Below are 27,768 nucleotides of genomic sequence, written 5' to 3'. Positions count from 1 at the left end.
ATCGACGCTTGCTTTCATTACGTATGCAGTGACATTTGAGGCCTCGCGGGCAGTCCGTACCACGTGACTGATTCAGGAACTGGTTTGCCGGTTTGCGTCAGACTCCAAATAAAATCGCAGCAAAACACAGCTGATTCCCCCATCACATTGTGTTGTGGAATTGGATTAGGTACGTGCTACATAGTTACTTGAGCATTTCCTCTCTCGATGGAACCAGCAAGGAAAAGAAAATTTTCCCCGGTCTGGCAACATTTCGATCTCATCTCTCCTAATAAGGTATACACACTGTAATAAATAGCACAAATGATAAGCACCATAATATACATAAACGACACCACAGATCTTATAATCGTATTTCTGTCTTTTGGTTTATTAAAAGGTGAAGTGTTTGCTGTGCTCCAAAGAACTTGGATACAGCAACAACACCTCATCTATGCTGAGGCATTGCAGAGCCCTGCATGAGAACAAGGAGACTAACCAAGGTGGACCAAGCTCAGGTGAGTTTTTGTAGGTTTTAAGGATACAGTCATTTGATACATTTATATACCCCATGTCATTCACTTATATTCGGGTTGTAATTACTGATATCTGTAATTTCTTTTTTTTTTTTTTTTATCAAGGGAGAGGAATGATGTGGATGAGGCCTTGCTCAACATGGTGATAGAGGATTCCCAGCCCTTCACTATTGTGGAGGACAGTGGGTTTAGGAAGCTTGTTAAAGCTTTGAACCCTAACTATGTTCTCCCCACAAGGCAGGTGTGTATCTTAAAATATGAAGCATGTTTCCATTTTGCCTTCATTTCCATATTAAGTACTGTACTTTCTTTTGTTTAGGCTTTGAAAGCTATGGTGGACCAAAGATACAAAGAGTCCAAACAAAAAGAAAAACTGGCTGTGGCCAAGGTTTCTGCAGTTAGTTTGACATCTGATATGTGGACCTCCATTAACACAGAGGCTTACCTAGCCGTCACCTGCCATTTCATCACATTACATTACAGTCCAGTAACTTCACCTGTACTTATCTTGTCTGTTTAAAATCTTTATTCCATTAGTATGCTTTTTCAATGCTAATAATTCCAGACTGTTTGCTTCCTCCCAAACAACAGCACCTGCTGCTAATTACTTGTGTGTACCTTAAAAAGCTTCACATAGACACACCATATTGTAAAACACAAAAAGTGACCCATAGCAGCTAGGGGTGCAACAATACTCGTATCGATATTGAACAGTTCGATACAGTGCTTTCGGTTCGGTTCGCATATGTATCGAACAATACAATTTTTTTTATTTATTTTATCAACTTTTCTTCTGACGATGCTGTCTGTGTTGAGCGCTCAGTGGATCTGCATTCAACTACTCCGCCTAGGCTGCACTGTCAAGCGCAGATCCACTGAGCGCAGCGCAAGCTAGCAAGACAGAAGCTAAGCTCGTTGCAACATGACAACTGCCTCAACGCTACCAGAAACTGAACCTCCCCCACCCTCATTCAGATCTGGCGTTTGAACTACTTTGGTTTTCATGTGAAGTATGACCCTGATGGTAAGTGTGTCATGGACAAAAGTAAAACAGTATGTCGGATGTGCCACGCAATGCTCAACTGGTGGGAAATAATAAAACACATGGAAAAAGAGCTCATGTAGTTTTTTTTTTTGACATTTTTGTGTCCATCTTCCAACTCACGCCTTTGTTCTTCATCTGTCTCTGAGTTTAACATTGCACGAAAGGGGAGCTTTCAGCAATAAAAATCCCCTCCTGCAGACTTCATTCTCAACAAATAATAGTCATGCAACTCTTTCACTTTCTTTTTTTATCGAACGTATTCTGGAAAACATTTGAGCTTTGTAAGATTCCACAGTCTTTGTTTTGACTTGTTCCCTTATTGTTATATCTATCTCTGAGTTTTTTCGTGTCACATGCCGGCAACTTTCACACACTATGTGCATCCCTGCTATGAAACTTGTGGTCTTTGTTGCTGTGGCTCCTCCACTTCCACTTTGCAGTTAATCGTGGACTTGGGTAAACTATGATAGTACCACACTCAGATTCAGTGGGGAGCCTATACAGTGGCTTGCAAAAGTATTCGCTCCCCTTGAACTTTCCCACATTTTGTCACATTACAGCCACAAACATGAATCAATTTTATTGTCTATCTATCTCAGAGTTTCCTGTTGACCAAGAGTCAACAGAAAAACAAATATCATAACCAAAACATAAAAAAATGCATCACATTCGAAACCAAAACCACTGCAGAAAGGATCCAACATTAAAAGAAAATAAATAAATAAAATTATATATATATATATATATATATATATATATATATATATATATATATATATTCATTCATATATTTTAAGGTTGGATCGTGACAGTAATTTACTGACTGATGAACAAGCAAAATTAGTGTCCAACACTGTATTACATCTAAAGAAAATGTTATTTTTATGTCATGGCCCCAATTTTTCCTAACAATGTTTATGCTAGAGGAAGTCTGGAACCGTTCTTGAGCGTTGGTAACTTTCACACACTATGTGCATCAGCGTTTCGCAACCCTGCTGTGAAACTTTATGTGGTCTTTGTTGCTGTGGCTCCTACACTTCCTTTTTTTTTTGTTTTTTTTTTGCCTGTCCCGTTTGGTTCTTTTGCCATCAGAATTATTGTCTAAAGGCAAAGAAAGATGCCCAACGGATTTACTTTACCAAATTGACCATCCCAGCCTTGCCGTAATGGTCTATTTAATTCATCTTTTATTGTTTGTTTTATTTATTAGGGCCCGAGCACTGAGAGTGCGAAGGCCCTATTGTATCTGCTCCGTTTCTTATTAGGGCCCGAGCACCGAGAGTGCGAAGGCCCTATTGTATCTGCTCCGTTTCTTCTTATTATTATTATTATTATTATTATTAGGGCCCGAGCACCGAGAGTGCGAAGGCCCTATTGTATCTGCTCCGTTTCTTATTATTATTATTATTATTATTATTATTATTATTATTATTAGGGCCCGAGCACCGAGAGTGCGAAGGCCCTATTGTATCTGCTCCGTTTCTTATTATTATTATTATTATTATTATTATTATTATTATTATTATTATTATTATTCAGGCGAAACAAGGGCCTTTTTGAGGGCCTAAACATGCTCAAAAACTCATGAAATTTTGCACACATGCCAGGTCTGGTGAAAAATTTTGTATTTTAATGGTTTTACATATGAGCACTGGGAAATGGCTCTAGAGCGCCACCTATGCCTTGTTAAATGCAGCCCTACGACCACATCGTTTGAGCTACATGTATGAAATTTGGCACACATATGTATCATGATAAGACGAACAAAAAAGTCTGTGGGCCCATTGACGCAAACCCAACAGGAAGTCCGCCATTTGGAAGAGAAGGTGACATTTTGGCTCAAATTTTGCCATTTCCATGCCTCGAACTTTTGCGAACTCCTCCTTGGGGTTTGATTTCATAACCTTCATATTTGGTCAGTGTCAACTACACCCTTGTGCCATGTTAAATTGCGGAGCTTTTGAGTTTTCACAATACTATGAGGCCGTGGCGCCATGGCGAATTTCGATGACTCGCCATGAAAATCTTATTGCCTCTCATTTTGTCATACATTTTCTGACCTTGACCAAAGTGAACACATATGATAAGGCTCCACCCCTGAACATATTTCAACTGCCATATTTGACACCAGGTACAGCGCCACCTAGTGGGAACAGGAAATGTCATGTTTTACACTTTGGGGTACAGTATTGTGATGGGTGACATCTGCAGCCTCAAATTTCTCCAGGAAAGCCTTAAGGAGTTGGTCTTGGGTTACAGTGAAAACTGTGACTTTTCACGAAAGGGTGTGACCCCAGCAGCATGGCGAACTTTGATGTCACGCCATGAAGAAACAAATTAGTATAACTCAATGAAATCCAGTCTGATCAGTACCAGACTTTACAGGCATGATGTCAGACCCGCCCTGAACAGATTGATGTGCCCATTGTCGGAAATACGGACAGCGCCACCTAGTGGCAACAGGAAATGTCATGGCTTTAATTTTGTTGTACTGATTTTCACAGGTTCATCGTGGCCACCTCAAAAGCGGTGAATATCAACATCAGTCCCTCGTGATGCTTCAGTGCAAAAATTGTGACTTTAAACTGAACGGCGCACCCTGGTGGTAACGCGGTTCACCATGAAAGATGAAGTGGCTTTTGAGGGGCTTGGAAAGTTTATAGAGGCTTGAAATTTGGCACACACCTCCAAATGGATGAAGGCTTTGTTGTCATGTGATCATTTTCATTGAATAGCGCGAAATGGCTCCACAGCGCCCCCTACAATATTTCAAAACATCAGCCCCTGCTCTGTGTTTCATCTATGAGTCTGACACTTGGTAAGCTTGTGTAAGATATCAAGATGTACAAAAAAGTCTCTTGGAGCAATATCCCAAATCCAACAGGAAGTCAGCCATTTTAAAATTAATGTGTAATTTTGATGACATTTTCCCCCCTTTTCAGGCCTCATACTTTGACGAACTCCTCCAAGGGATTTCATCATATTGAAGCATTCTTCAGGGTGTAGAATCTAAAGACCTTTGTGATGTTAAATTGCGAAGCTTTTTCCGTTCAGGGAAACGGGGTGGTCATGGCGGCACGTAGAGTTTCAATCACTCGCAAAAAGCAGTAATCTGCTGTCACTAAAAAACACAATGTCCAATCTCTCCCAAAGGTCGTAGGTGTGATGAGACTCGAGCTTGGAAATGTTTGTTATGCTATTTGTCAATAATGGTTAGAGCGCCACCTAGTGGCATGACTATAATCCTGGTTGAATAAGATGAAATGTTAGCTGGTGATTAAAAGCATGAAATCCATCAATGTGACATCAGATCGGACGTGCTGGTTTTAGGTGTTGGGCGTGGCTCGACGCGCCGGGGGTGCGAGGGCCCTCATAACGCTGCTTGCAGCTTTAATTAGGGCCCGAGCACCGAGAGTGCGAAGGCCCTATTGTATCTGCTCCGTTTCTTATTATTATTATTAGGGCCCGAGCACCGAGAGTGCGAAGGCCCTATTGTATCTGCTCCGTTTCTTATTATTATTATTATTATTATTATTATTATTCAGGCGAAACAAGGGCCTTTTTGAGGGCCTAAACATGCTCAAAAACTCATGAAATTTTGCACACATGCCAGGTCTGGTGAAAAATTTTGTATTTTAATGGTTTTACATATGAGCACTGGGAAATGGCTCTAGAGCGCCACCTATGCCTTGTTAAATGCAGCCCTACGACCACATCGTTTGAGCTACATGTATGAAATTTGGCACACATGTGTATCATGCCAAGACGAACAAAAAAGTCTGTGGGCCCATTGACGCAAACCCAACAGGAAGTCCGCCATTTGGAAGAGAAGGTGACATTTTGGCTCTAATTTTGCCATTTCCATGCCTCGAACTTTTGCGAACTCCTCCTTGGGGTTTGATTTCATAACCTTCATATTTGGTCAGTGTCAACTACACCCTTGTGCCATGTTAAATTGCGGAGCTTTTGAGTTTTCACAATACTATGAGGCCGTGGCGCCATGGCGAATTTCGATGACTCGCCATGAAAATCTTATTGCCTCTCATTTTGTCATACATTTTTTGACCTTGACCAAAGTGAACACATATGATAAGGCTCCACCCCTGAACATATTTCAACTGCCATATTTGACATCAGCGACAGCGCCACCCAGTGGGAACAGGAAATGTCATGTTTTACACTTTGGGGTACAGTATAGTGATGGGTGACATCTGCAGCCTCAAATTTCTCCAGGAAAGGCGTAAGGAGTTGGTCTTGGGTTACAGTGAAAACTGTGACTTTTCACGAAAGGGTGTGACCTCAGCAGCATGGCGAACTTTGATATCTCGCCATGAAGAAACAAATTAGTATAACTCAATGAAATCCAGTCTGATCAGTACCAGACTTTACAGGCGTGATGTCAGACCCGCCCTGAACAGATTGATGTGCCCATTGTCAGGAATATGAAGAGCGCCACCTAGTGGGAACAGGAAATGTCATGTCTTACACTTTGTTGTACTGATTTTCACAGGTTCATTGTGGACACCTCAAAAGCGGTGAATATCACCATCAGTCCTTCATGATGCTGCAGTGCGAATATTGTGACTTTATACTGAACGGCGCACCCTGGTGGCAACGCTGTTCACCATGAAAAATGAAGTGGCTTTTGAGGGGCTTGGAAAGTTTAAAAAGTCTTGACATTTGGCGCACACCTCCAATGTGCATAAGGCTTTGTTGTTATGTGATCATTTTCATTGAATAGCGCAAAATGGCTCCACAGCGCCCCCTACGAAATTTCAAAACCACAGCCCCTGCTCTGTGTTTCATCTATGAGTCTGAAACCTGGTAAGCTTATGGAAAATATCAAGATGTACAAAAAAGTCTCTTGGAGCAATATCCCAAATCCAACAGGAAGTCAGCCATTTTAAAATGAATGTGCAATTTTGGCGACATTTTCCCCTCTTTTCAGGCTTCATACTTTGACGAACTCCTCCAAGGGATTTCATCATATTGAACCATTCTCCAGTGTGTGGAATCTAAAGACCTTTGTGATGTTAAATTGCGAAGCTTTTTACGTTCAAGGAAACGGGGTGGTCATGGCGGCACGTAGAGTTTCAATCACTGGCCAAAAAGCAGTAATATGCTGTCACTCAAAGACACAAAGTCCAATCTCTCCCAAAGGTCGCAGGCGTGATGAGACTCGAGCTCGGAAATGTTTGTTATGCCCTTTGTCTATAATGGTTAGAGCGCCACCTAGTGGGACGACTATACTCATGGTTGAACCAAATGAAATGTTAGCTGGTGGTTAAATGCATGAATTCCATCAATGTGACATCACATCGGACGTGCTGGTTTTAGGTGTTGGGCGTGGCCCGACACGCCAGGGTGCGAGGGCCCTCATAACGCTGCTTGCAGCTTTAATTAGGGCCCGAGCACCGAGAGTGCGAAGGCCCTATTGTATCTGCTCCGTTTCTTATTATTATTATTATTATTATTATTATTATTATTATTATTATTCAGGCGAAACAAGGGCCGTTTTGAGGGCCTAAACATGCTCAAAAACTCATGAAATTTTGCACACATGCCAGGTCTGGTGAAAAATTTTGTATTTTAATGGTTTTACATATGAGCACTGGGAAATGGCTCTACAGCGCCACCTATGCCTTGTTAAATGCAGCCCTACGACCACATCGTTTGAGCTACATGTATGAAATTTGGCACACATGTGTATCATGCCAAGACGAACAAAAAAGTCAGTGGGCCCATTGACGCAAACCCAACAGGAAGTCCGCCATTTGGAAGAGAAGGTGACATTTTGGCTCTAATTTTGCCATTTCCATGCCTCGAACTTTTGCGAACTCCTCCTTGGGGTTTGATTTCATAACCTTCATATTTGGTCAGTGTCAACTACACCCTTGTGCCATGTTAAATTGCGGAGCTTTTGAGTTTTCACAATACTATGAGGCCGTGGCGCCATGGCGAATTTCGATGACTCGCCATGAAAATCTTATTGCCTCTCATTTTGTCATACATTTTCTGACCTTGACCAAAGTGAACACATATGATAAGGCTCCACCCCTGAACATATTTCAACTGCCATATTTGACACCAGGGACAGCGCCACCTAGTGGGAACAGGAAATGTCATGTTTTACACTTTGGGGTACAGTATTGTGATGGGTGACATCTGCAGCCTCAAATTTCTCCAGGAAAGCCTTAAGGAGTTGGTCTTGGGTTACAGTGAAAACTGTGACTTTTCACGAAAGGGTGTGACCCCAGCAGCATGGCGAACTTTGATGTCACGCCATGAAGAAACAAATTAGTATAACTCAATGAAATCCAGTCTGATCAGTACCAGACTTTACAGACATGATGTCAGACCCGCCCTGAACAGATTGATGTGCCCATTGTCAGGAATATGAAGAGCGCCACCTAGTGGGAACAGGAAATGTCATGTCTTACACTTTGTTGTACTGATTTTCACAGGTTCATTGTGGACACCTCAAAAGCGGTGAATATCACCGTCAGTCCTTCATGATGCTGCAGTGCGAATATTGTGACTTTATACTGAACGGCGCACCCTGGTGGCAACGCTGTTCACCATGAAAAATGAAGTGGCTTTTGAGGGGCTTGGAAAGTTTATAAAGGCTTCAAATTTGGCGCACACCTCCATTGTGCTTAAGGCTTTGTTGTTATGTGATCATTTTCATTGAATAGCGCAAAATGGCTCCACAGCGCCCCCTACAAAATTTCAAAACATCAGCCCCAGCTCTGTGTTTTATGTATGAGTCTGAAACCTGGTAAGCTTATAGGAGATATCAAGATGTACAAAAAAGTCTCTTGGAGCAATATCCCAAATCCAACAGGAAGTCAGCCATTTTAAAATTAATGTGTAATTTTTGTGACATTTTCCCCTCTTTCCAGGCACCGTTCTTTGACGAACTCCTCCAAGGGATTTCATCATATTGAACCAATCTCCAGTGTGTGGAATCTAAAGACCTTTGTGATGTTAAATTGCGAAGGTTTTTACGTTCAGGGAAACGGGGTGGTCATGGCGGCATGTGGAGTTTCAGTCACTCGCCAAAAAGCAGTAATCTGCTGTCACTCAAAATCAAAATGTCCAATATGTCCCAAAGGTCGCAGGCGTGATGAGACTCGAGCTCGGAAATGTTTGTTATGCCATTTGTCAGTAATGGTTAGAGCGCCACCTAGTGGGACAACTATAATCATGATTGAATGAGATGAAATGTTAGCTGGTGGTTGAATGCATGAATGTCATTAATGTGACATCAGATCGGAGGTGCTGGTTGTAGGTGTTGGGCGTAGCTCGACGCGATGGGGTGCGAGGGCCCTCATAACGCTGCTTGCAGCTTTAATTATTATTATTATTATTATTATTATTATTATTCAGGCGAAACAAGGGCCTTTTTGAGGTCCTAAACATGCTCAAAAACTCATGAAATTTTGCACACATGCCAGGTCTGGTGAAAAATTTTGTATTTTAATGGTTTTACATATGAGCACTGGGAAATGGCTCTAGAGCGCCACCTATGCCTTGTTAAATGCAGCCCTACGACCACATCGTTTGAGCTACATGTATGAAATTTGGCACACATGTGTATCATGCCAAGACGAACAAAAAAGTCTGGGGGCCCATTGACGCAAACCCAACAGGAAGTCCGCCATTTGGAAGAGAAGGTGACATTTTGGCTCTAATTTTGCCGTTTCCATGCCTCGAACTTTTGCGAACTCCTCCTTGGGGTTTGATTTCATAACCTTCATATTTGGTCAGTGTCAACTACACCCTTGTGCCATGTTAAATTGCGGAGCTTTTGAGTTTTCACAATACTATGAGGCCGTGGCGCCATGGCGAATTTCGATGACTCGCCATGAAAATCTTATTGCCTCTCATTTTGTCATACATTTTCTGACCTTGACCAAAGTGAACACATATGATAAGGCTCCACCCCTGAACATATTTCAACTGCCATATTTAACACCAGGGACAGCGCCACCTAGTGGGAACAGGAAATGTCATGTTTTACACTTTGGGGTACAGTATAGTGATGGGTGACATCTGCAGCCTCAAATTTCTCCAGGAAAGCCTTAAGGAGTTGGTCTTGGGTTACAGTGAAAACTGTGAGTTTTCGCGAAAGGGTGTGACCCCAGCAGCATGGCGAACTTTGATGTCACGCCATGAAGAAACAAATTAGTATAACTCAATGAAATCCAGTCTGATCAGTACCAGACTTTACAGGCATGATGTCAGACCCGCCCTGAACAGATTGATGTGCCCATTGTCGGAAATACGGGCAGCGCCACCTAGTGGGAACAGGAAATGTCATGGCTTTCATTTTGTTGTACTGATTTTCACAGGTTCATCGTGGCCACCTCAAAAGCGGTGAATAACCCCATCAGTCCCTCGTGATGCTTCAGTGCAAAAATTGTGACTTTAAACTGAACGGCGCACCCTGGTGGCAACGCTGTTCACCATGAAAGATGAAGTGGCTTTTGAGGGTCTTGGCAAGTGTATAGAGGCTTGAAATTTGGCACACACCTCCAATGTGACGAAGGCTTTGTTGTCATGTGATAATTTTCATTGAATATCCCAAAATGGCTCCACAGCGCCCCCTACAAAATTTCAAAACCACAGCCCCAGCTCTGTGTTTTATGTATGAATCTGAAACCTGGTAGGCTTATAGGAGATATCAAGATGTACAAAAAAGTCTCTTGGAGCAATATCCCAAATCCAACAGGAAGTCAGCCATTTTAAAATTAATGTGTAATTTTGGCGACATTTTCCCCTCTTTTCAGGCTTCATACTTTGACGAACTCCTCCAAGGGATTTCATCAGATTGGACCGATCTGAAGTTTGTGGAATCTAAAGACCTTTGTGATGTTAAATTGCGAAGCTTTTTACGTTCAGTGAAACGGGGTGGTTATGGCGGCACTTAGAGTTTGAATCACTCGCCAAAAAGCAGTAATCTGCTGTCACTCAAAAACACAATGTCCAATCTCTCCCAAAGCTCATAGGCGTGATGAGACTGGAGCTCGGAAATGTTTGTTATGCCATTTGTACATAATGGTTAGAGCGCCACCTAGTGGAACGACTAACTAATCATGAATGAATGAGTTGAAATGTTAGCTGGTGGTTAAATGCATGAATTCCATCAATGTGACATCAGATCGGACGTGCTGGTTTCAGGTGTTGGGCATGGCTCGACACGCCGGGGGTGCGAGGGCCCTCATAACGCTGCTTGCAGCTTTAATTAGGGCCCGAGCACCGAGAGTGCGAAGGCCCTATTGTATCTGCTCCGTTTCTTATTAGGGCCCGAGCACCGAGAGTGCGAAGGCCCTATTGTATCTGCTCCGTTTCTTATTATTATTATTATTATTATTATTATTATTATTATTATTATTATTCAGGCAAAACAAGGGCCTTTTTGAGGGCCTAAACATGCTCAAAAACTCATGAAATTTTGCACACATGCCAGGTCTGGTGAAAAATTTTGTATTTTAATGGTTTTACATATGAGCACTGGGAAATGGCTCTACAGCGCCACCTATGCCTTGTTAAATGCAGCCCTACGACCACATCGTTTGAGCTACATGTATGAAATTTGGCACACATGTGTATCATGCCAAGACGAACAAAAAAGTCTGTGGGCCCATTGACGCAAACCCAACAGGAAGTCCGCCATTTGGAAGAGAAGGTGACATTTTGGCTCTAATTTTGCCATTTCCATGCCTCGAACTTTAACGAACTCCTCCTTGGGATTTGGTCCTATAAACTTCAAATTTGGACAGTGTCAACTACACCCTTGTGCCATGTTAAATTGCGGAGCTTTTGAGTTTTCACAATACTATGAGGCCGTGGCGCCATGGCGAATTTCGATGACTCGCCATGAAAATCTTATTGCCTCTCATTTTGTCATACATTTTCTGACCTTGACCAAAGTGAACACATATGATAAGGCTCCAGCCCTGAACATATTTCAACTGCCATATTTGACGTCAGCGACAGCGCCACCTAGTGGGAACAGGAAATGTCATGTTTTACACTTTGGGGTACAGTATTGTGATGGGTGACATCTGCAGCCTCAAATTTCTCCAGGAAAGCCTTAAGGAGTTGGTCTTGGGGTACAGTGAAAACTGTGACTTTTCACGAAAGGGTGTGACCTCAGCAGCATGGCGAACTTTGATATCTCGCCATGAAGAAACAAATTAGTATAACTCCATGAAATCCAGTCTGATTAGTACCAGACTTTACAGGCATGATGTCAGACCCGCCCTGAACAGATTGATGTGCCCATTGTCAGGAATATGAAGAGCGCCACCTAGTGGGAACAGGAAATGTCATGTCTTACACTTTGTTGTACTGATTTCCACAGGTTCATTGTGGATACCTCAAAAGCGGTGAATGTCACCGTCAGTCCTTCATGATGCTGCAGTGCGAAAATTGTGACTTTATACTGAACGGTGCACCCTGGTGGCAACGCTGTTCACCATGAAAAATGAAGTGGTTTTTGAGGGGCTTGGAAAGTTTAAAAAGTCTTGAAATTTGGCCCACACCTCCAATGTGCTTAAGGCTTTGTTGTTATGTGATCATTTTCATTGAATATCCCAAAATGGCTCCACAGCGCCCCCTACAAAATTTCAAAACCACAGCCCCAGCTCTGTGTTTTATGTATGAGTCTGAAACCTGGTAAGCTTATAGGAGATATCAAGATGTACAAAAAAGTCTCTTGGAGCAATATCCCAAATACAACAGGAAGTCAGCCATTTTAAAATTAATGTGCAATTTTGGCAACATTTTCCCCTCTTTTCAGGCATCGTTCTTTGACGAACTCCTCCAAGGGATTTCATCATATTGAACCAATCTCCAGTGTGTGGAATCTAAAGACCTTTGTGATGTTAAATTGCGAAGCTTTTTACGTTCAGGGAAACGGGGTTGTCTTGGCGGCACGTGGAGTTTCAATCACTCGCCAAAAAGCAGTAATCTGCTGTCACTCAAAATCAAAATGTCCAAACTCTCCCAAAGGTCTCCCAAAAGTTGCAGGCGTGATGAGACTCGAGCTCGGAAATGTTTGTTATGCCCTTTGTGTATAATGGTTAGAGCGCCACCTAGTGGGACGACTATACTCATGGTTGAACCAAATGAAATGTTAACTGGTGGTTAAATGCATGAATTCCATCAATGTGATATCAGATCGGACGTGCTGGTTTCAGGTGTTGGGCGTAGCTCGACACACCGGGGGTGCGAGGGCCCTCATAACGCTGCTTGCAGCTTTAATTATTATTATTATTATTATTATTATTATTATTATTCAGGCGAAACAAGGGCCTTTTTGAGGGCCTAAACATGCTCAAAAACTCATGAAATTTTGCACACATGCCAGGTCTGGTGAAAAATTTTGTATTTTAATGGTTTTACATATGAGCACTGGGAAATGGCTCTAGAGCGCCACCTATGCCTTGTTAAATGCAGCCCTACGACCACATCGTTTGAGCTACATGTATGAAATTTGGCACACATATGTATCATGCCAAGACGAACAAAAAAGTCTGTGGGCCCATTGACGCAAACCCAACAGGAAGTCCGCCATTTGGAAGAGAAGGTGACATTTTGGCTCTAATTTTGCCATTTCCATGCCTCGAACTTTTGCGAACTCCTCCTTGGGGTTTGATTTCATAACCTTCATATTTGGTCAGTGTCAACTACACCCTTGTGCCATGTTAAATTGCGGAGCTTTTGAGTTTTCACAATACTATGAGGCCGTGGCGCCATGGCGAATTTCGATGACTCGCCATGAAAATCTTATTGCCTCTCATTTTGTCATACATTTTCTGACCTTGACCAAAGTGAACACATATGATAAGGCTCCACCCCTGAACATATTTCAACTGCCATATTTGACACCAGGTACAGCGCCACCTAGTGGGAACAGGAAATGTCATGTTTTACACTTTGGGGTACAGTATTGTGATGGGTGACATCTGCAGCCTCAAATTTCTCCAGGAAAGCCTTAAGGAGTTGGTCTTGGGTTACAGTGAAAACTGTGAGTTTTCACGAAAGGGTGTGACCCCAGCAGCATGGCGAACTTTGATGTCACGCCATGAAGAAACAAATTAGTATAACTCAATGAAATCCAGTCTGATCAGTACCAGACTTTACAGGCATGATGTCAGACCCGCCCTGAACAGATTGATGTGCCCATTGTCGGAAATACGGACAGCGCCACCTAGTGGCAACAGGAAATGTCATGGCTTTAATTTTGTTGTACTGATTTTCACAGGTTCATCGTGGCCACCTCAAAAGCGGTGAATATCAACATCAGTCCCTCGTAATGCTTCAGTGCAAAAATTGTGACTTTAAACTGAACGGCGCACCCTGGTGGTAACGCGGTTCACCATGAAAGATGAAGTGGCTTTTGAGGGGCTTGGAAAGTTTATAGAGGCTTGAAATTTGGCACACACCTCCAAATGGATGAACGCTTTGTTGGCATGTGATCATTTTCATTGAATAGCGCGAAATGGCTCCACAGCGCCCCCTACAATATTTCAAAACATCAGCCCCTGCTCTGTGTTTCATCTATGAGTCTGACACTTGGTAAGCTTGTGTAAGATATCAAGATGTACAAAAAAGTCTCTTGGAGCAATATCCCAAATCCAACAGGAAGTCAGCCATTTTAAAATTAATGTGTAATTTTGATGACATTTTCCCCCCTTTTCAGGCCTCATACTTTGACGAACTCCTCCAAGGGATTTCATCATGTTGAAGCATTCTTCAGTGTGTAGAATCTAAAGACCTTTGTGATGTTAAATTGCGAAGCTTTTTCCGTTCAGGGAAACGGGGTGGTCATGGCGGCACGTAGAGTTTCAATCACTCGCAAAAAGCAGTAATCTGCTGTCACTAAAAAACACAATGTCCAATCTCTCCCAAAGGTCACAGGTGTGATGAGACTCGAGCTTGGAAATGTTTGTTATGCTATTTGTCAATAATGGTTAGAGCGCCACCTAGTGGCATGACTATAATCCTGGTTGAATAAGATGAAATGTTAGCTGGTGATTAAAAGCATGAAATCCATCAATGTGACATCACATCGGACGTGCCGGTTTGAGGTGTTGGGCGTGGCTCGACGTGCCGGGGGTGCGAGGGCCCTCATAACGCTGCTTGCAGCTTTAATTATTATTATTATTATTATTATTATTATTATTATTATTATTATTATTATTCAGGCGAAACAAGGGCCTTTTTGAGGGCCTAAACATGCTCAAAAACTCATGAAATTTTGCACACATGCCAGGTCTGGTGAAAAATTTTGTATTTTAATGGTTTTACATATGAGCACTGGGAAATGGCTCTAGAGCGCCACCTATGCCTTGTTAAATGCAGCCCTACGACCACATCGTTTGAGCTACATGTATGAAATTTGGCACACATATGTATCATGATAAGACGAACAAAAAAGTCTGTGGGCCCATTGACGCAAACCCAACAGGAAGTCCGCCATTTGGAAGAGAAGGTGACATTTTGGCTCAAATTTTGCCATTTCCATGCCTCGAACTTTTGCGAACTCCTCCTTGGGGTTTGATTTCATAACCTTCATATTTGGTCAGTGTCAACTACACCCTTGTGCCATGTTAAATTGCGGAGCTTTTGAGTTTTCACAATACTATGAGGCCGTGGCGCCATGGCGAATTTCGATGACTCGCCATGAAAATCTTATTGCCTCTCATTTTGTCATACATTTTCTGACCTTGACCAAAGTGAACACATATGATAAGGCTCCACCCCTGAACATATTTCAACTGCCATATTTGACACCAGGTACAGCGCCACCTAGTGGGAACAGGAAATGTCATGTTTTACACTTTGGGGTACAGTATTGTGATGGGTGACATCTGCAGCCTCAAATTTCTCCAGGAAAGCCTTAAGGAGTTGGTCTTGGGTTACAGTGAAAACTGTGACTTTTCACGAAAGGGTGTGACCCCAGCAGCATGGCGAACTTTGATGTCACGCCATGAAGAAACAAATTAGTATAACTCAATGAAATCCAGTCTGATCAGTACCAGACTTTACAGGCATGATGTCAGACCCGCCCTGAACAGATTGATGTGCCCATTGTCGGAAATACGGACAGCGCCACCTAGTGGCAACAGGAAATGTCATGGCTTTAATTTTGTTGTACTGATTTTCACAGGTTCATCGTGGCCACCTCAAAAGCGGTGAATATCAACATCAGTCCCTCGTGATGCTTCAGTGCAAAAATTGTGACTTTAAACTGAACGGCGCACCCTGGTGGTAACGCGGTTCACCATGAAAGATGAAGTGGCTTTTGAGGGGCTTGGAAAGTTTATAGAGGCTTGAAATTTGGCACACACCTCCAAATGGATGAAGGCTTTGTTGTCATGTGATCATTTTCATTGAATAGCGCGAAATGGCTCCACAGCGCCCCCTACAATATTTCAAAACATCAGCCCCTGCTCTGTGTTTCATCTATGAGTCTGACACTTGGTAAGCTTGTGTAAGATATCAAGATGTACAAAAAAGTCTCTTGGAGCAATATCCCAAATCCAACAGGAAGTCAGCCATTTTAAAATTAATGTGTAATTTTGATGACATTTTCCCCCCTTTTCAGGCCTCATACTTTGACGAACTCCTCCAAGGGATTTCATCATATTGAAGCATTCTTCAGGGTGTAGAATCTAAAGACCTTTGTGATGTTAAATTGCGAAGCTTTTTCCGTTCAGGGAAACGGGGTGGTCATGGCGGCACGTAGAGTTTCAATCACTCGCAAAAAGCAGTAATCTGCTGTCACTAAAAAACACAATGTCCAATCTCTCCCAAAGGTCGCAGGTGTGATGAGACTCGAGCTTGGAAATGTTTGTTATGCTATTTGTCAATAATGGTTAGAGCGCCACCTAGTGGCATGACTATAATCCTGGTTGAATAAGATGAAATGTTAGCTGGTGATTAAAAGCATGAAATCCATCAATGTGACATCACATCGGACGTGCCGGTTTGAGGTGTTGGCAGTGGCTCGACGTGCCGGGGGTGCGAGGGCCCTCATAACGCTGCTTGCAGCTTTAATTATTATTATTATTATTATTCAGGCAAAACAAGGGCCTTTTTGAGGGCCTAAACATGCTCAAAAACTCATGAAATTTTGCACACATGCCAGGTCTGGTGAAAAATTTTGTATTTTAATGGTTTTACATATGAGCACTGGGAAATGGCTCTACAGCGCCACCTATGCCTTGTTAAATGCAGCCCTACGACCACATCGTTTGAGCTACATGTATGAAATTTGGCACACATGTGTATCATGCCAAGACGAACAAAAAAGTCTTTGGGCCCATTGACGCAAACCCAACAGGAAGTCCGCCATTTGGAAGAGAAGGTGACATTTTGGCTCTAATTTTGCCATTTCCATGCCTCGAACTTTAACGAACTCCTCCTTGGAAATTGGTCGTATAAGCTTCATATTTGGTCAGTGCCAACTACACCCTTGTGCCATGTTAAATTGCGGAGCTTTTGAGTTTTCACAATACCATGAGGCCGTGGCGCCACGGCGAATTTCGATGACTCGCAATGAAAATCTTATTGCATCTCATTCTGTCATACATTGTCCGATCTGGACCAAAGAGCACACATATGATAAGGCTCCAGCCCTGAACATATTTCAACTGCCATATTTGACGTCAGCAACAGCACCTCCTAGTGGGAACAGGAAATGTCATGTTTTACACTTTGGGGTACAGTATTGTGATGGGTGACATCTGCAGCCTCAAATTTCTCCAGGAAAGGCGTAAGGAGTTGGTCTTGGGGTACAGTGAAAACTGTGACTTTTCACGAAAGGGTTTGACCTCAGCAGCATGGCGAACTTTGATATCTCGCCATGAAGAAACAAATTAGTATAACTCCATGAAATCCAGTCTGATTAGTACCAGACTTTACAGGCATGATGTCAGACCCGCCCTGAACAAATTGATGTGCCCATTGTCAGGAATATGAAGAGCGCCACCTAGTGGCAACAGGAAATGTCATGTCTTACACTTTGTTGTACTGATTTTCACAGGTTCATTGTGGATACCTCAAAAGCGGTGAATGTCACCGTCAGTCCTTCATGATGCTGCAGTGCGAAAATTGTGACTTTATACTGAACGGTGCACCCTGGTGGCAACGCGGTCCACCATGAAAGATGAAGTGGCTTTTGAGGGACTTGGAAAGTTTATAGAGGCTTGAAATTTGGCACACACCTCCAATGTGATGAAGGCTTTGTTGTTATGTGATCATTTTCATTGAATAGCGCGAAATGGCTCCACAGCGCCCCCTACAATATTTCAAAACATCAGCCCTTGCTCTGTGTTTTATCTATGAGTCTGAAACCTGGTAAGCTTATGGAAGATATTAAGATGTACAAAAAAGTCTCTTGGAGCAATATCCCAAATCCAACAGGAAGTCAGCCATTTTAAAATTAATGTGTAATTTTGGCGACATTTTCCCCTCTTTTCAGGCTTCATACTTTGACGAACTCCTCCAAGGGATTTCATCATATTGAACCATTCTCCAGTGTGTGGAATCTAAAGACCTTTGTGATGTTAAATTGCGAAGCTTTTTACGTTCAGGGAAACGGGATGGTCATGGCGCCACGTGGAGTTTGAATCACTCGCCAAAAAGCAGTAATCTGCTGTCACTCAAAAACACAATGTCCAATCTCTCCCAAAGGTCGCAGGCATGATGAGACTCAAGCTCGGAAATGTTTGTTATGCCATTTGTCATTAATGGTTAGAGCGCCACCTAGTGGGATGACTATAATCATGATTGAATGAGATGAAATGTTAGCTGTTGGTTAAATGCATGAATTCCATCAATGTGACATCAGATCGGACGTGCTGGTTTTAGGTGTTGGGTGTGGCTCGACACGCCAGGGTGCGAGGGCCCTCATAACGCTGCTTGCAGCTTTAATTATTATTATTATTATTATTAGGGCCCGAGCACTGACAGTGCGAAGGCCCTATTGTATCTGCTCCGTTTCTTATTATTATTATTATTATTATTATTATTCAGGCGAAACAAGGGCCTTTTTGAGGGCCTAAACATGCTCAAAAACTCATGAAATTTTGCACACATGCCAGGTCTGGTGAAAAATTTTGTATTTTAATGGTTTTACATATGAGCACTGGGAAATGGCTCTACAGCGCCACCTATGCCTTGTTAAATGCAGCCCTACGACCACATCGTTTGAGCTACATGTATGAAATTTGGCACACATGTGTATCATGCCAAGACGAACAAAAAAGTCTGGGGGCCCATTGACGCAAACCCAACAGGAAGTCCGCCATTTGGAAGAGAAGGTGACATTTTGGCTCTAATTTTGCCATTTCCATGCCTCGAACTTTTGCGAACTCCTCCTTGGGGTTTCATTTCATAACCTTCAAATTTGGACAGTGTCAACTACACCCTTGTGCCATGTTAAATTGCGGAGCTTTTGAGTTTTCACAATACTATGAGGCCGTGGCGCCATGGCGAATTTCGATGACTCGCCATGAAAATCTTATTGCCTCTCATTTTGTCATACATTTTCTGACCTTGACCAAAGTGAACACATATGATAAGGCTCCACCCCTGAACATATTTCAACTGCCATATTTGACACCAGGGACAGCGCCACCTAGTGGGAACAGGAAATGTCATGTTTTACACTTTGGGGTACAGTATAGTGATGGGTGACACCTGCAGCCTCAAATTTCTCCAGGAAAGCCTTAAGGAGTTGGTCTTGGGTTACCGTGAAAACTGTGACTTTTCGCAAAAGGGTGTGACCCCAGCAGCATGGCGAACTTTGATGTCACGCCATGAAGAAACAAATTAGTATAACTCAATGAAATCCAGTCTGATCAGTACCAGACTTTACAGGCATGATGTCAGACCCGCCCTGAACAGATTGACGTGCCCATTGTCGGAAATACGGACAGCGCCACCTAGTGGCCACAGGAAATGTCATGGCTTTAATTTTGTTGTACTGATTTTCACAGGTTCATCGTGGCCACCTCAAAAGCGGTGAATATCACCATCAGTCCCTCGTGATGCTTCAGTGCAAAAATTGTGACTTTACACTGAACGGCGCACCCTGGTGGCAACGCGGTTCAACATGAAAGATGAAGTGGCTTTTGAGGGGCTTGGAAAGTTTATAGAGGCTTTAAATTTGGCACACACCCCCAAATGTATGAAGGCTTTGTTGTCATGTGATCATTTTCATTGAATAGCGCGAAATTGCTCCACAGCGCCCCCTACAAAGATTCAAAATATCAGCCCCTGCTCTGTGTTTTATCTATGAGTCTGAAACTTGGTAAGCTCATGGAAGATATTAAGATGTACAAAAAAGTCTCTTGGAGCAATATCCCAAATCCAACAGGAAGTCAGCCATTTTAAAATTAATGTGTAATTTTGGCGACATTTTCCCCTCTTTTCAGGCTTCATACTTTGACGAACTCCTCCAAGGGATTTCATCAGATTGGACCGATCTGAAGTTTGTGGAATCTAAAGACCTTTGTGATGTTAAATTGCGAAGCTTTTTACGTTCAGGGAAACGGGGTGGTCATGGCGGCACTTAGAGTTTCAATCACTCGCCAAAAAGCAGTAATCTGCTGTCACTCAAAAACACAATATCCAATCTCTCCCAAACGTCGCAGGTGTGATGAGACTCGAGCTCGGAAATGTTTGTTATGCCATTTGTCAGTAATAGTTAGAGCGCCACCTAGTGGGACGACTATAATCATGGTTCAATGAGATGAAATGTTAGCTGGTGGTTAAATGCATGAATTCCATCAATGTGACATCACATTGGACGTGCTGGTTTTAGGTGTTGGGCGTGGCTCGACACGCCAGGGTGCGAGGGCCCTCATAACGCTGCTTGCAGCTTTAATTATTATTATTATTATTATTCCGGCAAATGAATTGGCCGTTTGAGGGCCTAAACATGCTCGAAAACTCATGAAATTTTGCACACGCGTCAGGTCTGGTGAAAATTTACGTATTTTAATGTTCCCAGACATGGCCAGGGAAAATTAGCTCAGTAGCGCCACCTAGAAAAATGAAAAACGCGAGCCCCCGGTATGGGTATGACCTACACGTTTGAAAGTCGGTACACCTATATAACGTTCAGAGTCGAACAAAAAAGTCTATTATGGCAATGTCCTAAACCCAACAGGAAGTCCGCCATTTTGGATTGAAGGTGACATTTTGGGTCTGATTTTACCGTTTCCATGCCTTGTACTTTAACGAACTCCTCCTTGGGATTTGGTCCTATAAACTTCAAATTTGGACAGTGTCAACTACACCCTTGTGCCATGTTAAATTGCGGAGCTTTTGAGTTTTCACAATACTATGAGGCCGTGGCGCCATGGCGAATTTCGATGACTCGCCATGAAAATCTTATTGCCTCTCATTCTGTCATACATGTTCCGATCTGGACCAAAGAGCACACATATGATAAGGCTCCACCCCTGAACATATTTCAACTGCCATATTTGACATCAAGGACAGCGCCACCTAGTGGGAACAGGAAATGTCATGTTTTACACTTTGGGGTACAGTATAGTGATGGGTGACATCTGCAGCCTCAAATTTCTCCAGGAAAGCCTTAAGGAGTTGGTCTTGGGTTACAGTGAAAACTGTGAGTTTTCGCGAAAGGGTGTGACCCCAGCAGCATGGCGAACTTTGATGTCACGCCATGAAGAAACAAATTAGTATAACTCAATGAAATCCAGTCTGATCAGTACCAGACTTTACAGGCATGATGTCAGACCCGCCCCGAACAGATTGATGTGCCCATTGTCGGAAATACGGACAGCGCCACCTAGTGGCAACAGGAAATGTCATGGCTTTAATTTTGTTGTACTGATTTTCACAGGTTCATCTTGGCCACCTCAAAAGCGGTGAATATCACCATCAGTCCCTCGTGATGCTTCAGTGCAAAAATTGTGACTTTAAACTGAACGGCGCACCCTGGTGGCAACGCGGTCCACCATGAAAGATGAAGTGGCTTTTGAGGGGCTTGGAAAGTCTATAGAGGCTTGAAATTTGGCACACACCTCCAATGTGATGAAGGCTTTGTTGTCATGTGATCATTTTCATTGAATAGCGCGAAATGGCTCCACAGCGCCCCCTACAATATTTCAAAACATCAGCCCTTGCTCTGTGTTTTCTCTATGAGTCTGAAACCTGGTAAGCTTATGGAAGATATTAAGATGTACAAAAAAGTCTCTTGGAGCAATATCCCAAATCCAACAGGAAGTCAGCCATTTTAAAATTAATGTGTAATTTTGGCGACATTTTCCCCTCTTTTCAGGCACCGTACTTTGACGAACTCCTCCAAGGGATTTCATCAGATTGGACCGATCTGAAGTTTGTGGAATCTAAAGACCTTTGTGATGTTAAATTGCGAAGCTTTTTACGTTCAGGGAAAAGGGGTGGTTATGGCGGCACTTAGAGTTTGAATCACTCGCCAAAAAGCAGTAATCTGCTGTCACTCAAAAACACAATATCCAATCTCTCCCAAAGGTCGCAGGCGTGATGAGACTCGAGCTCGGAAATGTTTGTTATGCCATTTGTACATAATGGTTAGAGCGCCACCTAGTGGAACGACTAACTAATCATGAATGAATGAGTTGAAATGTTAGCTGGTGGTTAAATGCATGAATTCCATCAATGTGACATCAGATCGGAGGTGCTGGTTTTAGGTGTTGGGCGTGGCTCGACGTGCCGGGGGTGCGAGGGCCCTCATAACGCTGCTTGCAGCTTTAATTATTATTATTATTATTATTATTATTATTATTATTCACCCCAAACAAGGGCCTTTTTGAGGGCCTAAACATGCTCAAAAACTCATGAAATTTTGCACACATGCCAGGTCTGGTGAAAAATTTTGTATTTTAATGGTTTTACATATGAGCACTGGGAAATGGCTCTACAGCGCCACCTATGCCTTGTTAAATGCAGCCCTACGACCACATCGTTTGAGCTACATGTATGAAATTTGGCACACATGTGTATCATGCCAAGACGAACAAAAAAGTCAGTGGGCCCATTGACGCAAACCCAACAGGAAGTCCGCCATTTGGAAGTGAAGCTGACATTTTGGCTCTAATTTTGCCATTTCCATGCCTCGAACTTTAACGAACTCCTCCTTGGGATTTGGTCGTATAAGCTTCATATTTGGTCAGTGCCAACTACACCCTTGTGCCATGTTAAATTGCGGAGCTTTTGAGTTTTCACAATACTATGAGGCCGTGGCGCCATGGCGAATTTCGATGACTCGCCATGAAAATCTTATTGCCTCTCATTTTGTCATACATTTTCTGACCTTGACCAAAGTGAACACATATGATAAGGCTCCAGCCCTGAACATATTTCAACTGCCATATTTGACATCAAGGACAGCGCCACCTAGTGGGAACAGGAAATGTCATGTTTTACACTTTGGGGTACAGTATAGTGATGGGTGACATCTGCAGCCTCAAATTTCTCCAGAAAACCCTTAAGGAGTTGGTCTTGGGTTACAATGAAAACTGTGAGTTTTCGCAAAAGGGTGTGACCCCAGCAGCATGGCGAACTTTGATGTCACGCCATGAAGAAACAAATTAGTATAACTCAATGAAATCCAGTCTGATCAGTACCAGACTTTACAGTCATGATGTCAGACCCGCCCTGAACAGATTGATGTGCCCATTGTCGGAAATACGGACAGCGCCACCTAGTGGCAACAGGAAATGTCATGGCTTTAATTTTGTTGTACTGATTTTCACAGGTTCATCGTGGCCACCTCAAAAGCGGTGAATATCACCATCAGTCCCTCGTGATGCTTCAGTGCAAAGATTGTGACTTTAAACTGAACGGCGCACCCTGGTGGCAACGCTGTTCACCATGAAAGATGAAGTGGCTTTTGAGGGTCTTGGCAAGTTTATAGAGGCTTGAAATTTGGCACACACCTCCAAATGGATGAAGGCTTTGTTGTCATGTGATCATTTTCATTGAATATCCCAAAATGGCTCCACAGCGCCCCCTACAAAATTTCAAAACCACAGCCCCAGCTCTGTGTTTTATGTATGAATCTGAAACCTGGTAGGCTTATAGGAGATATCAAGATGTACAAAAAAGTCTCTTGGAGCAATATCCCAAATCCAACAGGAAGTCAGCCATTTTAAAATTAATGTGTAATTTTGATGACATTTTCCCCCCTTTTCAGGCCTCATACTTTGACGAACTCCTCCAAGGGATTTCATCATATTGAAGCATTCTTCAGTGTGTAGAATCTAAAGACCTTTGTGATGTTAAATTGCGAAGCTTTTTCCGTTCAGGGAAACGGGGTGGTCATGGCGGCACGTAGAGTTTCAATCACTCGCAAAAAGCAGTAATCGGCTGTCACTAAAAAACACAATGTCCAATCTCTCCCAAAGGTCGCAGGTGTGATGAGACTCGAGCTTGGAAATGTTTGTTATGCTATTTGTCAATAATGGTTAGAGCGCCACCTAGTGGCATGACTATAATCCTGGTTGAATAAGATGAAATGTTAGCTGGTGATTAAAAGCATGAAATCCATCAATGTGACATCAGATCGGAGGTGCTGGTTTGAGGTGTTGGCAGTGGCTCAACGTGCCGGGGGTGCGAGGGCCCTCATAACGCTGCTTGCAGCTTTAATTTATTTTATTTTCACTTGTTAGATACGGGACAGACTTGAATGAGGAAAAGAAAAGGGAGAAAGGAAGAGGGGGGAAAAACAGTGGAAAAGAGGGACGGGGATAAAGGGCAAAAAAACCCAAAAACCAACTAAATAAGCAGACAAAAAAACAAAAAAAACAAAAAAAACCCCAAATAAATACATATATCAATCACCTGGATCACCTGTTGAGAAAGAAAAATAAAACAAGCAGAAGAAAACGAGAGCAATACAATAAACAACATCACAATGATATATGGGAATATAACAGTAAAATACTAAATATTAAACATTATTGTGCAGCACGTAAGATCGACAGCGCACAGTGTGCTTTGAGGTAGGAGCCAAAAAGGGTGTAGTTTGTGTGTGTGAGCACCCGTGTGTACACCTGTGAGCATGAGTGCGCTTGTTTTTAAAAGGTTCCTTCATGTAATGATCTGCTAGAGGGTGTGGGGGGGGCACTGCCCCGTCCTCCAGGGCATGAAGCAGGTATGGAGGAGATCAAGACTCCAGACATCCAGAGGCCCTCAGAACACAAGAGACCAAGGAAGACCAACAGAGGGGCAGCTGCGCCACTGTCCCAGAAAGAGCTGAGGAGAGTCCCAGATGAGGGCTCACTCAGCAGCTGCGGAGCAGAAGCCAGGGGGAGTTGCAGTGACGTGCCCGTGAGCTCTGCCGGCAGCCAGCTGCGCCAGAGTGACCAAGCCAACACTGTATTACATCTAAAGAAAATGTTATTTTTATGTCATGGCTCCAACAATGTTTATGCTAGAGGAAGTCTGGAACCGTTCTTGAGCGTTGGCAACTTTCACACACTATGTGCATCAGCGTTTCGCAACCCTGCTGTGAAACTTTATGTGGTCTTTGTTGCTGTGGCTCCTCCACTTCCACTTTGCAGTTAATCATGGACTTGGGTAAACTGTGAAAGTACCACACTCAGATTCAGTGAGGAGCCTCTAGATATGGTCACTTAGAATTGCTGCTTCATGCTTTCTGGTGGTTTCCAGCTGCTGGGAGTCCCCCCTCCAATCGTAGAGTGTCACCAGTGGCGTGTCCAGCGGGGTGGGGGGGCACAGGCCACCCCCAGGCCAATATTACTTAAATGTCCCGGTAAGTAATATTAAGTTTGTTGAGTTTAGTAAACTTCGGTGAAATTAGAATACCAAGGAAAAAATAACACTTGAAGAATTATTGCAGCCGTCGAATATTTCAGACAGTATGCTGAGGGGAGCTAACATAAGAGTTATGAGTTATAAGATATACAGTGGGGCAAAAAAGTATTTAGTCAATTCAATTCAATTCTTTATTTATTTGTCACATGTAGTTATAGCTGGTACAACATACAGTGAAATGTTTTTTCTGGCTAAAAAAGTACTCCCCCCGACTGTGCAAACATGCTAAAAAGGATTTTACATAAGCTAAGAAAAAAAGGAAAAGAAACAAAAGTTAAAAGTAAAAAAAATATATAAAAAAACAATGTAAAAGTCCATATGTTTGTGCTTATAAATATATATCCATGACGTGCAAGATATTGCACTGTAATGATTTGAATGAGAAGACTATAAAAATATACATATTTACATAGTACAGATGTATATAATAAGGTACGGATAAGGTTCAGAGAAGAAAGATAAAGTGCAAATTATGTACTGTGTGTGAGATTGTCCATCATGTTGTCCGGTTTGTGTTTTGGTTGAGGAGTCTCACAGTTTGTGGGTAAAAACTCCTCCTGAACCTTTCTGTTCTTGTTTTCAGGCTACAGAGGCGCTTCCCTGACCTCAGTGGCCTGAACAGTTTGTGGGCGGGATGGCTAGAATCCCTAATGATCCTGATGGCCCTGGATCTGCACCTTTCAGCATAGATGTCCTGCAGTGCTGGTAGAGATGTTCCCATAGTGCGTTCAGCTGTGCGCACAGTCAGCCACCGATTGTGCAAGTTCCCCCACTTAAAATGATGACAGAGGTCAGTAATTTGCACCAGAGATACACTTCAACTGTGAGAGACAGAATGTGAAAAAAAAATCCATGAATCCACATGGTAGGATTTGTAAAGAATTTATTCGTAAATCAGGGTGGAAAATAAGTATTTTTTATAAACTAGCAGATAAACAACAGCAGCACGTTTAAGCTTGATCAGCTGTTGTTAGAATTTATTTAATATTAATTTCTAGTATCAGCTGATGTTTGCTGGAGCCACAGCTGTAAAGCTGCTGGTCATGATGTCGGTTTGGATATGTGATGAGAGGGAAACATGAAGATGAAACCAGGAGATGTCCTTACTGAATCATCAGAGCTGAACAGGTGATGGAGAAACAGGTTTACCTTTTAGGTGACATGGATGAGTTGAAGGGAAGTTATGAACGGTTTCTGAGAGACAAATAACACCAGGATCCTTTTTTTTTGTAGCTGACAGCTGGTAACTGTGCAGGGGCGGATCTAGCAAAGTTTTGCCAGGGGGCATTAACAGGGAAAGAAAGGCAGAAAGAAATATTAGCTTTTATTAAATAATTATCTGAATCTTACAACCAAAGTTTTTATCTGACGTAAAATGTATAGAAATCATACATATACCAACAAGACTGTACATCACTGTCACAACAGCATTTGTTTTCATTCAAAGTCTTTATGACTTTAATACCTGGTGGGCCGGTCTGTAGTCAAAATGCCCGATTTTCTGTCCCAGTCCAGCCCTGCAGGTTAATACTGGCAGTGTCACCATGCCAGCTGACTGTATTTCATCATCAGCCAGTGTTGTTCTTTATCAATATTACCAAAGTGTCACGGACCCGGTTCCGGGGACTTGGGGTCCGTGAGAAGTGTGGACCTTTAGTGTTACTATTGCTGTTATTGTTATTGTTATTGGTGTTATTGTATTGGATGTATTTTTGCTGCACTGTGCTCTTGTGTTCCATGCTGGTGTGTGTCTGCGGGTGTGGCTGAAGGATGAAGGACAGTCACCTGCAGGCCTGATGGGCGTGGCCCTGCCGGTCATGCCTAGGTTCTCACACACCTGCTTCTGATCAGGCTCGTCGGGGGAGCTACTTAACAGAGCTTCCTCTGGCGCAGGATTGTTGAGTTAGACTTCATGTCAGTGTTTATAGTCCTGGTCAGTGTATGCCTGCTGGAGTTGGTGCCATAATGGCTGTGTCTGTCGTTTTTCCTCAGGAGGACAGCGGAACACAGGACTGCAAGACACACGGGGTGTGCGAAGGCACAGGGCAGAGAGCAAGAGATACCAGCACTTAGGAGAAGACACGTCACGGGAGTCGAGGGAGCACTTTGGAGATTTATTGTGTGGTGTACATTTACCTCACTGTAAATAAACCCACTGCTCATTCCACTAAGTCCAGCGTTTGGGTCCTTTCTCCAACATCCCCTCACGGTCTGCCAGTCAGACCGTGACACAAAGTTTACCATAAGGCAGCATAGAAAGTATTTACTTGCTTTCAGGTTTTATTCAAATGTTAGTCTTTTCAGTTGTTTCCCCACTTTTTTTCCTGTTTCAAAATC

At 42.8% G+C, this 27,768-nt stretch overlaps 1 protein-coding gene across 1 annotated transcript; it reads left to right on the top strand.

The window, feature by feature from the left end:
* Nucleotides 1-207: 207 nt before the first annotated feature.
* On the top strand, nucleotides 208-27,504 carry LOC147334244 (E3 SUMO-protein ligase ZBED1-like). The gene is made up of 5 exons (XM_086285899.1): nucleotides 208-276; nucleotides 380-501; nucleotides 627-756; nucleotides 835-1,002; nucleotides 27,424-27,504. Exons 1-5 carry the CDS (start codon nucleotides 208-210, stop codon nucleotides 27,502-27,504), a joined length of 570 nt encoding a protein of 189 aa, XP_086142025.1.
* The last annotated feature ends 264 nt before the right edge of the window (nucleotides 27,505-27,768 follow it).

The sequence above is a fragment of the Aulonocara sp. 'chitande type north' Nkhata Bay genome, linkage group LG3 (genome assembly GCF_057382095.1).
Source record: "Aulonocara sp. 'chitande type north' Nkhata Bay isolate Kocher_YH1m ecotype deep benthic linkage group LG3, A_spYH_male_GT1.1, whole genome shotgun sequence".
NCBI lineage: Eukaryota > Metazoa > Chordata > Actinopteri > Cichliformes > Cichlidae > Aulonocara > Aulonocara sp. 'chitande type north' Nkhata Bay.
Note: the sequence above shows the minus strand (reverse complement) of the source record. Positions and strands in the feature narration are given on the sequence as shown.